Genomic DNA, 18148 nt, shown 5'->3' on the forward strand with positions numbered 1-18148 from the left:
AGAATTTAATGTAATTTCAAATATACATATGCATATAAATGGAGCACATTGTATTTTCTCTTAATGTGTCTGTTTAGGCTCTTGAACTCTTTTCAGATCCTCCAGGAATTATTGATGTTTAAATTGTGCCAATTCACGCAAATTCAACCCTACCCTTCGATTTATGTGCAGCCTCGTAACTTTGTCCAATGCTTGCAATTTTATCACACATTTTGGCCGATCGTCGTAATTTTCTCCGAGCAGAATTGTCCCTCAGCAGCTCTCAAACACTAGCGCCCAATACAATGCTGTCTCTGCTTCCCTCCCTAAGAGATTCGATAATTTAGCTTCAAACAAGTAACAAGTGGACAAAGACACTTTTTGTTTCGGGTGCCCTCTTGACCATTAAAACAACTTAATAGAATGATAACGAGGGTGATTGCATCCCAATGACTGTTGTTGTGCTGGCAAAGGTCTCACTTCATTGTATCTTAACAACGACAACAACAACAAAGCAAAACTTTCCTCGTCTAGGTTCATCCCTTCTTGTGCAGGATAAATACTTTGGATCTTTTACCATGACCTCAGACCAGAGCTGTTTCATCTAAATCTGTGAGCATAAACTGATGAAGGCTGCTCAGATAGTGGCATTACTTAGACAACAGTTCAGTTACGATCGATTCATTGATCATGACAGAACTGTCGAATCAAAGATTTTGTTTATATATCAATGATAATCTCTGATAGTTTCTCATCCATCAAAAATAATCACAGCTATGAATCCCACTAAACAGTTTCCCAACGTTCTCAATGAAAGTGGGGGCAAATGACGTGCATGTGTTGAAACCCAGAGGAAACTTTACGTTCAACAAGCACTTTTCAACTGTAATACATACACTGAGAATGTCTGCAACTTGTGGACAACAGACAATAGAAAAACTTTGGTAGTATTTGATTTTATAAGGCAGTAATTGGACTGTAAGTTTAAAGACCGTGTTCAGAGTGATGTACACAAACCAACGAAGAAACAGGCGCCGTGACTGTTAACAAGGATCTATGCGGAAGTGTGTAATTGCAGTCGTTTTGACGTTACTAATTTTTCTGATGAAAAGAAAAATATGTCTTTATACAAACTATATTTATATACAGTACAGGCCAAAGGTTTGGCTATGCCTTCTCACTCAATGCTTTTTTTTTAAATTTTCATAACTATGTAGATTGTCACTGAAGGCATTAAAACAATGAATGAACACATCCATACATCCATCCATCTTCTTCCGCTTATCCGAGGTCGGGTCGCTGGGGCAGCAGCCTAAGCAGGGAAGCCCAGACTTCCCTCTTCCCAACCACTTCGTCCAGCTCCTCCCGGGGGATCCCGAGGCATTCTCAGGCCAGCCGGGAGAGATAGTCTTCCCAACGTGTTCTGGGTCAGACGTGCCCGAAACACCTCCCAAGGGAGGCGTTCGGGTGGCATCCTGACCAGATGCCCGAACCACCTCATCTGGCTCCTCTCAATGTGGAGGAGCAGCTGCTTTACTTTGAGCTGCTCCCGGAAGGCAGAGGTTCTCACCCTATTTCCAAGGGAGAGCCCCGCCACCCGGCAGAGGAAACTCATTTCGGCAACTTTTACCCGTGATCTTGTCCTTTCGGTCATGACCCAAAGCTCATGACCATAGGTGAGGATGGGAACGTAGATCGACCGGTAAATTGAGAGCTTTGCCTTCTGGCTCAGCTCCTTCTTCACCACAACGGATCGATACAGCGTCCGCATTACTGAAGACCCCACACTTATCCGCCTGTCGATCTCACAATCCACTCTTCCCTCACTTGTGAACAAGACTCCGAGGTACTTGAACCCCTCCACTTCAGGCAAGATCTCCACCCCAACCCGGAGATGGCACTCCACCCTTTTCCCGGAGAGGACTATGGACTTGGACTTGGAGTTGCAGATTCTCATCCCAGTCGCTTCACACTCTGCTGCGAACCGATCCAGTAAGAGCTGAAGATCCTGGCCAGATGAAGCCATCAGGACCACATCATCTGCAAATAGCAGAGACCTAATCCTGCAGCCACCAAACCGGAAACCTTCAACGCCCTGACTGCGCCTAGAAGTTCTGTCCATAAAAGTTATGAACAGAATCGGTGACAAAGGACAGCCTTGGCGGAGTCCAACCCTCACTGAGAACGGGTCCGACTTACTGCCGGCAATGCGGACCAAGCTCTGACACTGATTATATAGGGAGCGGACCGCCACAATCAGACAGTCCGATACCCCATACTCTCTGAGCATTCCCCACAGGACTTCCCTGGGTACACGGTTGAATGCCTTCTCCAAGTCCACAAAGCAAATGTAGACTGGTTAGGCAAACTCCCATGCACCCTCAAGGACCCTGCCGAGAGTATAGAGCTGGTCCAGAGTTCCACGACCAGGACGAAAACCACACTGTTCCTCCTGAATCCGAGGTTCGACTATCTAGCGTAGCCTCCTCTCCAGTACACCTGAATAGACCTTACCGGGGAGGCTGAATGAATGAACACATGAAGTTATATTCTTAACAAAAAAAGGTGAAATAACTGAAAACATGTTTTATATTGTAGGTTCTTCAAAATAGCCACCATTTGCTCTGATTACTGCTTTGCACATTCTTGGCGTCCTCTCGAGGACCTTCAAGCACACCTGCGAAGTGAAAACCATTTCAGGTGCCACCTGTTGAAGTTCATCGAGAGAACGGCAAGAGTTTGCAAAGCCCTAATTAGAGCAAAGGGTGGCTATTTCAAATAAACTTTTTTTTGTTAAGTACATAACCCCACATGTGTTTATTCATACTTTTGATACCTTCAGTGTTGTGATCCGGCTTCCGGATCACACATCTCTAGCATGTTTGTCTTTTTTGTATTGTCCTACTATGTTTTGATCATGTTTTGGACTCTACCGATCCCGTTTGTTAGCGCACTTCCTTATTTACATTCATCACCATGACAACTTATTTGCTCCTCCTGCATGGCTCATTCACACACCGGTTTGTAATTATGTTTTCTGTATTTAAGCCCCTCTGCTACCTAGTTCGCTCTCGCCAGTTTGTTTGCACCTGCAACCGTTACGTGAGTGGTCTCTGATTATTTTTCTGCTTGCTAAATGTAGCTTGCCTCCGCGCGCTTGGCTCGCGCTTTATGGACTTCGAACTCTGTCTTCTGTGTATATTAGCATTTAGTTTTCTGTGCTCAGACACGCCTTTGATTTGCTCTTTTGTACCAGTGTTCTTTTGTAACTTCATATTAAAAGGCTGTTCATACCTTCATTCCTGCCTGCTGTGATCCTGCGCATCGAGAGGCGACACTCCTCGCGCATCCACGATGCCGCGCAAACGTAACATTCAGTGACAATCTACAATGTAAAAGTCATGAAAACAAAAAAACGCATTGAATGAGAAGGTGTGTCCAAACTTTTGGCCTGTACTGTAAACATGCTTTTATTTCTTCAAAGTATAATTTGCGGCCATACTTGATACACTCTGCAGCAACATTCTTTACTGGCCGCCAGGCATCCTAACATGCACACAACGGTGTCCTAAACAGAATGACCCCCAAAAAAATACCATTACCCTCATTTTTCCCAAATCTTCATTAGCTTTGGACCAACAATCACGGAAAAATTATGACTTGTGTGTGAATTATGTCAACTGTGGTGACTGCATCCAATGTATTTGTAATCACTGTATGTATCACTCATTATATATTAATGTAACTAATCTTTCTTTTTTTTTAACATGCTTCCTGAATACAAGTACTTTTATATTTATTTCACAATATTTCTGCACAATAACCCAGCTATTGGTAACACTGGTAGAGAATATGGCAGCAGTAAAGGGTATGGAGTGATTTTCGGTGCAGAAAATATTTTGCTTTATTCATTATTGACGTATTTCTTGCCACTTTTTTGCATATTTTTAATGAGATTTCCAGTTAATTTACTCATCTGGTATTACACCCAAAATTATATTTCTTTCACTTATTCAATGTCCTTCCATCCATCATCCATTTTTTATCTTATTTGCTTTTGTATTTGTGTTTGACTTTATTTTCTGCTCCTACCGAATTGCCTTATTTTGGTTTTACTAAGATAGTCTGTTTTTGTCAAACCATAATTTAATGTCGTTAATTTATTCCATTCATGTTTGTATTAGCTTCCGTGTGCTTTGTTCTGAACAAAACACAGGTGTGTCGTAATTGTACCTGGCACAAAACGCTGTAATCTGCGGCTCTCCAGTGTTTTTTACCTCCCATACTTGTTTTCTTTACGGGTTGTGGGGAAAGAAATGTACAAGCTTTCCAGAATGATGGCGGGTGGAGCAGCCCTATGCATTTTTACACGGCAAAATAACTAACAAGAAAGCTACGCAAACACATAGCATCAGCTCAAAGTTGGTAGTGAAGTGAAGTGAATTATATTTATATAGCGCTTTTTCCTCAAGTGACTCAAAGCGCTTTACATAGTGAAACCCCATATCTAAGTTACAATTAAACCAGTGTGGGTGGCACTGGGAGCAGGGGGGCAAAGTGTCTTGCCCAAGGACACAACGGCATTGATTAGGAAGGCGGAAGCGGGGATCAAACCTGCAACCCTCTAAGTTGCTGGCCCGGCCGCTCTACCAACCGAGCTATACCGCCCCGTAGAATCGTATTTTTTGGATTATAAGTCGCTTCGGAGTATACGTCGCACTGGCCGAAAATGCATAAAAAAGAAGGAAAAAAACAAATATACGTCGCACTGGAGTATAAGTCGCATTTATGGGGGAAATTTATTTGAAAAAATCAAACACCAAGAATAGACATTTGAAAGGCAATTCAAAATAAATAAAGAATAGTGAACAGCAGGCTGAATAAGTGTACGTTATATGACGCATAAATACCAACTGAGAAGGTGCCTGGTATGTTAACGTAACATATTATGGTAAGAGTCATTCAAATAACTATAACATATAGAACATGCTATACGTTTACCAAACAATCTTTCACTCCTAATCGATAAATCCCATGAAATCTTCTTCCTCGATGTCGCTTTTAAACAACTCTGCCAACTCTAAAGGTATGCGCCGCTTCCTCTTGTCGTTTTCTGCTGCATATTTCACTACGTCCAGCTTGTAATCTGCAGTACATGATTTCCTTTTCGGTGCCATTTTTGTTCAGCCCTTCTCAGTTTTTATAAGTTACCGCCAACGATGAAATGATCCATTTTAATAGCTACGACAGTAGCATATAGCATATACTAGTTAGCATTCCATGACCCACAATGCACTTCTGCCAAGACCCTCCCCCGCCGAATTCTTATTGGTTGACGTGAGTGTGACGATTGCTGACGTATATGTGACGATTGCTGACATTTTCTTCATCTCTTCCGCGAATGAGATAAATAATAGTGTTTGATATTTTACGGTAATGTGTTAATAATTTCACACATAAGTCGCTTAGGAGTATATGTCACACCCCCGGCCAAACTAAGAAAATAATTTCGACTTATCGTCCGAAAAATACGGCATTCATGGCACCCTGTATTTTCTTGAGTGCCATTTCATCAATCATTGAGGAGATCGCCTGAAACCGAGTTATTCATACTCTCTTCATACACCACTCTGTGAGTGATGTGCTTTTACTGTCTTTTAGTTTCTATTTATAAGTGAGGTTTCGCTACTCTGTTGTACAGTACTAGAACAAAAAAACACATTTTATTGTACGGCTATGTTCACAATTAACAACCAGAGTGTTAAAGGCCTACTGAAACCCACTACTACCGACCACACAGTCTTATAGTCTATATATCAATGATGAAATATTAACATTGCAACACATGCCAATAAGGCCTTTTCAGTTTACTGAATTGCAATTTTAAATTTCCCGCGAAGTGTCATGTTGAAAACGTCGCGGTATGATGACTCGTATGATGACGCGTGCGTTTGACGTCTCGGGTTGTAGCGGACATTATTTTCCAGCCTGATCCAAGCTATAAGTAGTCTGCTTTAATCGCATAATTACACAGTATTGTGGACATCTGTGTTGCTGAATCTTTTGCAATGTGTTCAATTCAATCAATCAATCAATGTTTATTTATATAGCCCTAAATCACAAATGTCTCGAAGGACTGTACAAACCATTACGACTACGACATCCTCGGAAAAACCCACATAAGGGCAAGGAAAACTCACACCCAGTGGGCAGGGAGAATTTACATCCAGTGGGACGCCAGTGACAATGCTGACTATGAGAAACCTTGGAGACGACCTCAAATGTGAGCAACCCCCCCCTCTAGGGGACCGAAAGCAATGGATGTCGAGCGAGTCTAACATGATACTGTGAAAGTTCAATCCATAGTGGCTCCAACACAGCCGCGAGAGTTCAGTTCAAAGCGGATGCAAGACAGCAGTGAGAGTCCCGTCCACAGGAAAACATCCCAAGCAGAGTCGGATCAGCAGCGTAGAGATGTCCCCAACCGATACACAGGCGAGCGGTCCATCCTGGGTCCCGACGAGCGGTCCATCCTGGGTCTCGACTCTGGACAGCCAGTACTTCATCCATGGTCATCGGACCGGACCCCCTCCACAAGGGAGGGGGGGACAGAGGAGAAAAAGAAAAGAAGCGGCAGATCAACTGGTCTAAAAAGGAGGTCTATTTAAAGGCTAGAGTATACAAATGAGTTTTAAGGTGAGACTAAAATGCTTCTACTGAGGTAGCATCTCGAACTGTTACCGGGAGGGCATTCCAGAGTACTGGAGCCCGAACGGAAAACGTTCTATGGCCCGCAGACTCTTTTTGGGGCTTTAGGATTAATTAATAATGGAGAAGTCAAAGTAGAAAGATGGAGTTGAGAAGCTTTAGGCTTTAGCCACAAAAACACACACTGTTTCCTTGTTTAAAATTCCCGAAGCCGAAGCTTTACTATGGATCAGAGCGGTCAAGCGAACATGGATCCCGACCAAATGTCAACCGGCAGATTTCGGTGAGAAAATTGTGGTAATAAGTTTGCTCTTACCGGCGACATCAGCGGAGCTTCCAGCAGCGTGACTTGCCTTAAAGACACTGGGTTAACACACGTACCTGTGGCCACAACCCTCCGACTTTAGGTACTATTTAATCTCACTAAAATTCTAACACAAAAGGCAGATAAGGGATTTTCCAGAATTATCATAGTAAATGTGTGTAACATCTGCAATCGCCTTTTTTTACTTTTTTACTTTTTTCTTTTTTTTGTCTTTCACTCTCAATATCCTCATCCACAAATATTTCATCCTCGCTCAAATTAATGGGGAAATTGTCGCTTTCTCGGTTCAAATATCTCTAGCTGCTGCTGGCTATTATTGTAAACAATGTGAGGCTGTGAGGAGCCCTACAACCCGTGACATCACGCGCACATCGTCTGCTACTTCCGGTAAAAAAGCAAGGCTTTTTTATTAGCGATCAAAAGTTGTGAACTTTATCGTGGATGTTCTCTACTAAATCCTTTCAGCAAAAATATGGCAATATCGCGAAATGATCAAGTATGACACATAGAATGGACCTGCTATTCCCGTTTAAATAAGAACATCTCATTTCAGTAGGCCTTTAAGGTCTGTATCCGAGGGTGACTGTAATGTTCTAAAACGAAAGTCTGTCTTCTCCCAATCAGCCTTTTCATATCAAGCCATCAAAGAATGGAATGGTCTCCCAGATAATCTAAAGAACAACTTTAGTTTTCACAGCTTCTCACACGCAGTCAAAGACTGACTTTTGGACCACCGGTCCTGCTCACATTAGCAATACCAGGCAGGTAGTTGACCATCGGAGCAGTCTAGTGGACACCAGAGTACCATTCCAATCTTGTAACAACGTGTCAAACTTTTTTATGTATGCAATATCAATGGGGTATATGGCTATTGAATAATACCCCTATGGGTACCATCTGATGGCTACTGGACTGTATGTGGAATTTGATAAAACTTGCCGCACTTTATATACTTCTGCACTTTAAATGAAGCTCCTGAAATACTGAAACTTGACCATCCACTTCAGATACCCTCTATGCATTGTACTTGTATTTTAAATTGTTTATCATTATGTAATTTTAATATTGTTGTGTATTTTCAATCCTGGGCATCATGATGGAAGAGGGGTTAGTGCGTATGCCTCACAAAACGAAGCTCCTGGGTTCGATCCTGTGCTCGGGATCTTTGCATGTTCTCCCCGTGACTGTGTGGGTTCCCTCCGGGTACTCCGGCTTCCTCCCACCTCCATAGGCATGCACCTGGGGATAGGTTGATTGGCAACACTAAATTGGCCCTAGTGTGTGAATGTGAGTGTGAATGTTGTCTGTCTATCTGTGTTGGTCCTGCGATGAGGTGGCGACTTGTCCAGGGTGTAGACCGCCTTCCGCCCGATTGTGGCTAAGATAGGCTCCAGCGCCCCCCGCAACCCTGAAAGGAATAAGCGGTAGAAAATGGATGGATGGATAGATTTTCAAACCTGTATAATTTTATTGTGGATGTTAGATGCACCATAAAAGGACTGCAGATGGAAATTATCATGGTGCTAAATCTGGTGCAGACATCTTCTTTATGTAACTGTACATACAAAAATGTGTTGAAATCCTTACACCTTTTGAGGTTGATAAACTCTTAAAACATTTTTAATAAATACATACAATTACAAGCTGATGCAATGTTACTGATAACAATTAGCCTTAAACCGCTGCCACAAAATTTAAAAGGCATTCACCAAAAAAAACCTGTGTAATCCTGCAAGGACTATCTTATGCACAAATATATTTGTGTTACTGTACTGAGCGATCTAAGAGTAGTTATTTCTTTCTTTTACAAACAGCACTAGAAACGCTTTGAGACGGATCTTTTTTAAATGAAAGAACCTTCCTATCCTTCTCGAGCAAATGCTTGGTGTAATAATATGTTGAGACTGCAATATATTTAGGACTAACTCTTATGTGGTTTTTGTACAGCATATGTTGAACACTTGAACAAGACATGTAATTTTCCTCCAAAGCAGAGTACAGTAAGGCTGTATCACCAAAACACCACTTTGCTAAATGGTTGTGAAGCTGTTACCCGATCAAATTAAAATAACTATAAAGTGTTAATTTCTTAATGGCTTTTCATTTTTGTTTTCAGCTCAAAAACACTTTGAGGTAGTCAAACGAACAGAACAAAACATGATTATAACACAATAAAATATTTTACTGTGAAAACGCTTTCACCTGCCAGTACCAGGTGTACTGTAATTATTTAAGAACATGACTAATTTATTTTTCTGTTCTTCGCGCCTGTGCAGGATCAATAAGCACCGTGCCCTGCGCAGTTCACTTGATGAGGCATTCAAGCCTGCTGCATAACTATATTGTTCAGACATCAATGTAGTCATGCTATTTTAAATGTTTTTCCACCTACCCTCTAGGGCGGGGGGTTAACAACCCGCGGCCCTGCGGCTGTTTAGCACCGCCTAGTGGCTCCCTGGACCTCATTCATGTGTGAAAATGGAAAATGATGAACAAATATATATATTGTTTTGATATATTTTCTGTATGAGATTAAACATAACACAAACCTTCATAATTGTTTCAAATCCCACTGTTTATGTTATACATGCTTCACTGATGAAAGTAGTTGGCAAGCACCGTTTTGTCCTACTAATTTCAGCGATCCTTGAACCCATCGTAGTTTGTTTACATTTGCTGCCACAGAAAGACGTGTTTTATGCCTCTCTTTCATTGTCTCATTATGTCCACCAAACGTTTTATGCTGTGCGTGAATGCACAAAAGTGTGCTTTGTTGGTTTTATTTTGATTTGCTGGAGTGCTTATCGGGCATATTTGGTCAATCCATGAGTGCAAGCTAATCAATGCTAACATGCTATTTAGGTTAACTGCATGTACATATTGCATCATTATGCCTCGTTTGTAGGTACATTTTGAGCTCATTTAATTTCCTTCACTTATGTCTTCTGTGTATTTAATTTAGATTTGCATGTCTCAAGGTCACCTCCATATTTATACTGTTGACTGCCAATCAGAATGTGCAATATTGTTATGTTACTTACTGTGCCTTGTATATACTTTTTATTTGTATTTTTTATTTTTTCCTAAGTACCGTGTGACTTGTTGATGGGTGGACTAGCAAAGTCAGATTTTCATTGTACGGCAAACTGTCTAACTGTGCATATGACAATAAACAATCTTGAATCTTGAATCATGACACATTATCTGTATGTAATATTGGCTGCATTTCTCATAGTTGTTTGTGTGCCATGTTGTTCCAGACCACAGCAAACGTTACCCAGCTTGCAAAGATTGTAATAAATCCACTAGAAGAAGACAGCCTGCCGTTTCCTTAAACTTGGACACACGCCTATACCTTTGGTCATTCTAAGTCATTTCCAGGAGTTATCTCACCTTCTGAGAAGCCTCCATTATACTAATGATTTCCAATTTTGCTAAAATGTGTAGAATACAAATTAAAATACAACATTTCAGTCAACGGAGATTTGCGTCAGCCTTTGATAGTAGGTAAATATAACTAATATAGACACTTACATTATGTGTTGCCTTCATTATAAGACTTATACAAGACTTTTAATTTTTTGCGGCTCCAGACAGGTTTTTATTTTTTATTTTTGGTCCAATATGGCTCTTTCAACATTTTGTGTTGCCTACCCCTGCCCTAAGGCGTATCCAGCTTTGGGAACGTGTCTAATGGATCTCCTTTGTATGTAACATTGCTCTCCGTTTGTCTTACAGACTGAAAAACTCCAACCAAACAAAGACACTGTGTTCTTTCGGGACGGTGTACGGAGGATCGACTTTGTGTTGTCTTATGTGGACGACAAAGACGGAGAGAAGAAACAGGTAACAGAACCATCAGTCTTTAGTTAACCGTTCAGCATTGTTGGCGTTGGCCCAGTGCTGCTTTTAGACTAATTACACAATCCAGAACAGGAACACAGGATACCACAAACAGGAAGTCATAACACTAACACATATTCCACTGACATAACCATGAAACAAACATAAGTACACTTTACTCTCTGTATTGTTTAGATATTTGAACAAAAAAATGGTGAAAATGTCACAATGGTCACAACTACCGCTGAATACAGAGAGAACTTATTTTTTGAAAGTTTCTGCTGAGCTTATTTACACAGTGGAAATGAGAAGACTGCCTATCATGCTCCCAGCAAATAGGTTTGAGTACAACATTAGCAGCAATCTTTCTAATTTACCAGGAGCCGTTTCAGAGCCTGTATCCAACAAATGTTTGCACCAGCACCACCCCCAACCTATTAATCAGTGTGCTGTCGTGTGTAGATTACAGAAGTCTGCTCCGGCACTTGAGGTTGCTGTACACTTTGAGGCCTGAAAGAGCTATAAATTGAAATAATGAATCATTCTATTTATTTGTACAATGAACAGTTTGTAGCTGCTTGGTGTTTGGCCCCTTGTTGAGTCTTGCAGTGGCTTTAAGAGCGTTAAGACTGAGGAGCTTAGCTGTTTGCTTACCATACAGTTTGGTGGAAATGGAGAGGCAGCATTGGTAATGGTATAGTTCAGGGGTCGGCAACCTTTACCACTCAAAGAGCCATTTTTACCCGGTTCACAAAGTAAAGAAAACAATGGGAGCCACATAACTCTTTTGAAATTTATAATGAAATAATACTGCATACAGAGGTTTTTTTTTGCTTTGTGCTATGTATAAACCAGGGGTCTCAGACACTTTAATATGAAAATGTAATGTTAGTGTGGCCCGCAAGTTTGATATGAATGCCGCTTGACAGCGTCACACCTGCCAACCCTCCCGAATTTCAGAATCATTTTTTTCTCGAATGTACGCTGGTGTTCACCCAATGAACAATAATAAAGGCGTACAATGATGGCTCTACCGCTAGCGCCCTCTACAGCTTGTACAAATAGCTTGCCAGCCCAAAGAATTGTTTGACGAGGCAATTGCAGACACAATTAAGAGACTGCAAGGCATCTTTATTCAACAGCAATAAAGGGGTCACACTGAGGGTGGCCGTTTAAACAACTTTAGCACTCTTACTAATATGCGCCACACTGTGAACCCACACCAAACAAGAAGGACAAACACATTTTAGGAGAACATCCGCACTATAACACAACATAATCACGACAGAACAAATACCCAGAATCCCATGAATCCCTGACTCTTCCGGGCTACATTATACACCCAGCTACCACCAATTCCCTATGTGAGACAGGAACACACAGGTCTTTCTTTTTTCTGAGAGTTCTAAATAGTAAAAAACTGCTCGTAAGAGGGTGCTAACAATGCAGGCAATTGGGAGACGATCTATTCTGCCTATTAAACATTTTAAAAATATTGTAAAACCACCATAAACTTGCTGGGAAAAAAATATTTTAATTGAGGAGTGGGACTTACATTGTAAGTCACTGTTAGCAAAGCACTCGTTGCTCTGTGAAATCAATGTGCCTCTGAAAAAAGTAACGGCGATGCTTAAAATGAGAAAAAATACTGAAAACGTTACATGTTATCATTAATGTTACTACAGTACACACTTACAGTATGTATAACATATTATTAAAGGCCTACTGTTAGACCCGCATGACATCCATTGCTTTCGTCCTCTCCAAGGTTCTCATAGTCATCATTGTCACCGACGTCCCACTGGGTGTGAGTTTTCCTTGCCCTTATGTGGGCCTACCGAGGATGTGGTAGTGGTTTGTGTTGTGGTTTGTGCAGCCCTTTGAGACACTAATGATTTAGGGCTATATAAGTAAACATTGATTGATTGATTGATGATACTGAAATGAGATTTTCTTATTTAAACGGGGGTAGCAGGTCCATTCTATGTGTCATACTTGATCATTTCGCGATATTGCCATATTTTTGCTGAAAGGATTTAGTAGAGAATATCGACGATAAAGTTTGCAACTTTTGGTCGCTAATAAAAAAGCCTTGCCTTTACCGGAAGTAGCAGACGATGTGCGCGTGACGTCACCGGTGTGAGGGCTCCTCACATCCTCACATTGTTTATAATGTGAGCCTCCAGCAGTGACCAAGAAAGCGACAATTTCCCCATTAATTTGAGCGAGGATGAAAGATTCGTGGATGAGGATATTGATAGTGAAGGACTAGAAAAATAATAATAAAATGAAATAAAATAAAAAGCGACGGCTCCGGGCGGCGGCAGTGTGAGCGTTTCAGATGTAATTAGACACATTTACTAGGATAATTCTGGAAGATCCCTTATCTGCTTATTGTTTTAATAGTGTTTTAGTGAGATTATAAAGACATACTTCAAAGTCGGATGGCTGCGGTGAACACGCCAGTGTCTCAGAGAGAAGCCGAGGAGCCAAATTCACAGCTGCCTTTTTTGACTGCTACTGCAGGAGGACGCATAATCCACTGATGTCTCTGGTAAGATATATATAACAATTTTGGTTGACGTAGAGAAACATGTTCGCTTGACCGCTCAGTATTAAAGCTTCACAACAAACAAGGAAACACCGGCTGTGTCTTGGTGCTAAAGACAGCTGCAATACACCGCTTTCCTCCAACAGCATTGTTCTTTATAGTCTCCATTATTAATTTAACAAATTGCAAAAGATTCAGCAACACAGATGTCCAAATTACTGTGTAATTATGCGATGAAAAGAGGTGACTTTGAGCCGTAAGTGGTGCTGAGCTAATATATCCCCTCCAACCAATAACGTCACAAACACATGTCATCAAACGCGTCATCATTTTGCGACGTTTTCAACAAGAAAGTCCACGGGAAATTTAAAATTGTAATTTAGTAAACTAAACCGGCCGTATTGGCATGTGTTGCAATGTTAATATTTCATCATTGATATATAAACTATCAGACTGCTTGGTTGGTAGTAGTGGGTTTCAGAAGGCCTTTAAGGGTTTCTGAATGCTTTTTAGAGGGCTTTACTGGCGGTCTAGATCAGATCCCCATTATCTGCATTGTTAGCTGCCTCATACAAGCAGTTTCTTTTTTTACCATAGTACATACAAATGGCAAATACGTGTTTTCTTGTCTCACATATGGATTGTGGATGCTGGGCAAAATTCCAAAAAGTGCTGTTCCCCCTTAAGGGGGTCAAATATTTATTTTCCCCACTGCATAAGAATACTTTTGAGATATCCTTAATAACTTGTTTTCGTAACTGGTGGCCCAGAGGGTTCTGATGTCCTCTTGTATCTATATCAGCAATTTGCATGCTTCCTCGCACATTCCAAAACTGTACAGTCAAAATTCTCCATCGATGTGAAAGGTTGTTTGTCTAAATGAATCCTCTGATTGACTGGCAACCACTCCAGGATGTATCCTGCCTCTCACCCGAAGTCAGCTGAGATACACCCGTGACCCTAATGAGCACAAGCGGTATAGAAAACGAATCAATAAAAAATTTCCTTATCAATTTACATAAAAGTGTCTAGGTCAGTGTTGTCAAACGTAGGCCCGCGACCAGGTTTTATCCGGCCTGCGAAATGAGCTTGCTAAGTATAAAAATGAGCAGTAATTTTTTAATGAAAAAAAATGTTCTAAATGTGTCCATTGGATGTCGCAATAGCAATTCTTTGTATCTACTGCCATGACTACGTGCTTACGCTTCTTATTAGTGAAAGCGTACAAAATGTGGATAGTTACTTTCATGCCATATTGTCAACAATGTTGTTGGTAATATAATCCGTGACATTTATACCAAGTGGAGGACTTCAAGTACCTAGGAGTCTTGTTCACAAGTGAGGGAAGAGTGGATCGTGAGATCGACAGGCGGATCGGTGCGGCGTCTTCAGTAATGCGGACGTTGTACCGATCCGTTGTGGTGAAGAAGGAGCTGAGCCGGAAGGCAAAGCTCTCAATTTACCGGTCGATCTACGTTCCCATCCTCACCTATGGCCATGAGCTTTGGGTCATGACCAAAAGGATAAGATCACGGATACAAGCAGCCGAAATGAGTTTCCTCCGCCGGATGGCGGGGCTCTCCCTTAGAGATAAGGTGAGAAACTCTGTCATCCGAGAGGAACTCAAATTAAAGCCGCTGCTCCTCCACATCGAGAGGAGCCACATGAGGTGGTTTGGGCATCTGGTCAGGATGCCACCCGAACGCCTCCCAAGGGCAATGTTTCGGGCACGTCCAACTGGTAGGAGACCACGGGGAAGACCCAGGACACGTTGGGAAGACTACGTCTCCCGGCTGGCCTGGGAACACCTCGGGATCCCCCGGGAAGAGCTAGACGAAGTGGCTGGGGAGAGGGAAGTCTGGGCTTCACTGCTTAGGCTACTGCCCCCGCGACCCGACCTCGGATAAGCGGAAGCAGATGGATGGATAGATATTTACAGTATACCCAAATGAATTTGTTTAATAATCTGTACATTTTGTGGTGGATTATGACTGCTGGGACACACATTTTCTGGGCGCTCATAAATATGCTGATATTGTCATGATCCGTGGTCCGGGTCATGTTTTGTTTAGTTATGTTTTGTTAGTTTTGGACTCCCTTAGTTTCGGTTTTGTGCAATGTGAGTGTTTGTATTGGTTACTATGGCTATTAATTAGTTTCATCTGTCTCTGATTAGTTCTTGGCACGTTCACCTGTTGTTGAGCACTAATCAGAGAGCTATGTATTCACGTGCTCGCCAAAATCGGTGTGGATTTGTTGTTTGCGGTATGCAACCATCACTTTGGTATGTTCCTGTGTCCTGCTCCTGTGCTAAAGTATTGCCCTTTGTTCTTTTGTTTATTTCTGTCTAGTACTGTGTATTATTTATTAAATTATATTTCTACCTTCACGCTGTCGTCCGGAGTGTCCGTGTTGCATTTGGAGGAACGATCCCGGAGCAAGCTGCATCCCCAAATGTGACAGAAATTTGATTCCTTCAGGAGAGTTCCTTCAGGAAAAATGATATTTGTGCTTCAGTTGAGGAAAATGAGTAAATTACATTGATAACACTTTTTTTGTATTAATTTCATTTTCTGATAGGTTAAAATTGCACACCAACGGGACTCATTTCCACCTATTATTATGATGAACATTATCACATCATTTATTCATAAAGTATAAACAACAACAAATGAAGATAGAATGATATTAACCGCAACATGTGAATGTAAAAAAACAACACAATTTGTACATTTTCAGACAAAGAAAACAATCTAAAGTTGTCTTTATTTTTAGGTTAGCATGCCATGATTTTACCAACCCGGCCTATTTGGCAATGGATTTTATTTCATGGGGCCGCTGATCCAAAATTAGTTTGACACCCCTGCTGTAGGTGTTTTTGATCATCATCATTCCAATCCACAAATGAAAAGGCTTTCTTTGTCTTTGTTTTTTCTTAACTACTGAGCATACTTGATACATGCAGTTTGAATTAAACAAAACAAAAAGAAACAGGTGAAGTTAATTATATTTATACAGCGCTTTTCTCTAGTGACTCAACGTGCTTTTACATAGTGAAACCCAATATCTAAGTTACATTTAAACCATTGTGGGTGGCACTGGGAGCAGGTGGGTAAAGTGCCTTGCCCAAGGACACAACAGCAGGGACTAGGATGGCGGAAGCAGAGATTGAACCTGGAACCCTCAAGTTGCTGGCAAGGCCACTCTACCAACCGAGCTATACCGCCCCAGTATGGCTTTTTACGGGTGTCATTTTTACTTTGCAATTCCAAGTCGTCTCGTTCATCCAGCTTTTGTATTGTAGTGGTGTTGTTCTTCAGTCTTGATATATTAGTTCCATGATACAGTATCTATATATTCTTCATGTGCGTTATGTCTTTCATGCATCTTTCAGTCCAGGTAATCCCTGGCTTGAATCCGCCAAGTAGTCAAAAGGGAAACCCCAAATGAATAATGATGTTGCCAGGTAACAGCTAAGCAGTTTGCAGGTTTGCATAGTCATCAGTGTTTGTCATCAGTCTTGCTGCCCCCTAGTGGGGGAATATTAATCTGTGCTGTTTGAAGTGGTGTGACCAGGGTGCCAATCATAATTAGAATACTGTATATTTTGGTGTTGCTCATTGACCATTTTAAAGGTGGTGATTATTGCACTTGTTATGACATGCTATACTTATACAAAAGTATTTGGTTTTACATTGCTATGATTGCAGAAAACTCCGAACCGCTTACAAAAATGTGTTAATGTTAACTCTCGTCATGTTTAACTGTATTTTTTTCAGAAGCAACCATTGTATGCTACACTTATCCCTAACATTCAAACACCTGTTTTTTTCGTTTTGTTTTAATATGTCCTATCTCAGCCACTCATTTATTTCATTGTTGATGTAGATGCCCATATCTTCTGTACAGATTTGCTTTACAAAATAGAGTGGTGTGGGATATATATATATATATATATATATATATATATATATATATATATATATATATATATATATATATATATATATATATATATATATATATATATATATATATATATATATATATATATATATATATAATGTGTGTGTGTGTATATGTAGGTGTGGGAAAAATCACAAGACTACTTCATCTCTACAGAACTGTTTCATGAGGGGTTCCCTCAATCATCAGGAGATTTTAATGGAAGCATTCACATACAATGGTTTATATAGGGCACAGAGTGGGTGGGTACAGGCAGGCGTAGGGCGTGGTGATTGGCTCATGTGTTACCTAGGAGGTGTTTCCGTCTGTGGCGGCATGTTGAAATGATTTCACTGCGCTTGTTGAGGGATGATAGATCTGGATAATATATAATAAACAGTTTATCTTTTAAGCATAGGTTGCATCTTTTATTACCACTGTTGTAAGGTGTGCTGGATGCAAGAATTTGCCATCTTATTGAATATTCAACATTATTGTCTTTGAGGTTCCAAATGTGCTTGCTGAGTTCTGTAGAATTCCGCAAAGTCTGGTTTCTAAAGGAGACCTTGTGACTTTTCCATCTGGTTTTAAACGCTCCTTCGGTTAATCCTACGTATGTGTCGGATGTGTTAATGTCAGATATATATGTATATATATATATATATATATATATATATATATATATATATATATATATATATATATATATATATATATATATATATATATATATATATATATATATATATATATATATATATATATATATGTGTATGTATATATATGTAGGTATATGT

At 40.6% G+C, this 18148-nt stretch overlaps 1 protein-coding gene across 4 annotated transcripts in view; it reads left to right on the forward strand.

Moving 5' to 3' along the window:
- The window catches only part of ano5b (anoctamin 5b), a 135954-nt gene that overhangs the window by 75926 nt on the left and 41880 nt on the right, over positions 1-18148 (forward strand). For all 4 annotated transcript variants that reach the window (XM_061887647.1, XM_061887649.1, XM_061887648.1 and 1 more), the window contains one exon: positions 10751-10858. In XM_061887647.1, coding sequence (XP_061743631.1) covers positions 10751-10858 — 108 coding nt within the window. The remainder of the gene's footprint in view (positions 1-10750; positions 10859-18148) is intronic.

The sequence above is a fragment of the Nerophis ophidion genome, linkage group LG25 (genome assembly GCF_033978795.1).
Source record: "Nerophis ophidion isolate RoL-2023_Sa linkage group LG25, RoL_Noph_v1.0, whole genome shotgun sequence".
In the NCBI taxonomy this organism is placed as follows: domain Eukaryota; kingdom Metazoa; phylum Chordata; class Actinopteri; order Syngnathiformes; family Syngnathidae; genus Nerophis; species Nerophis ophidion.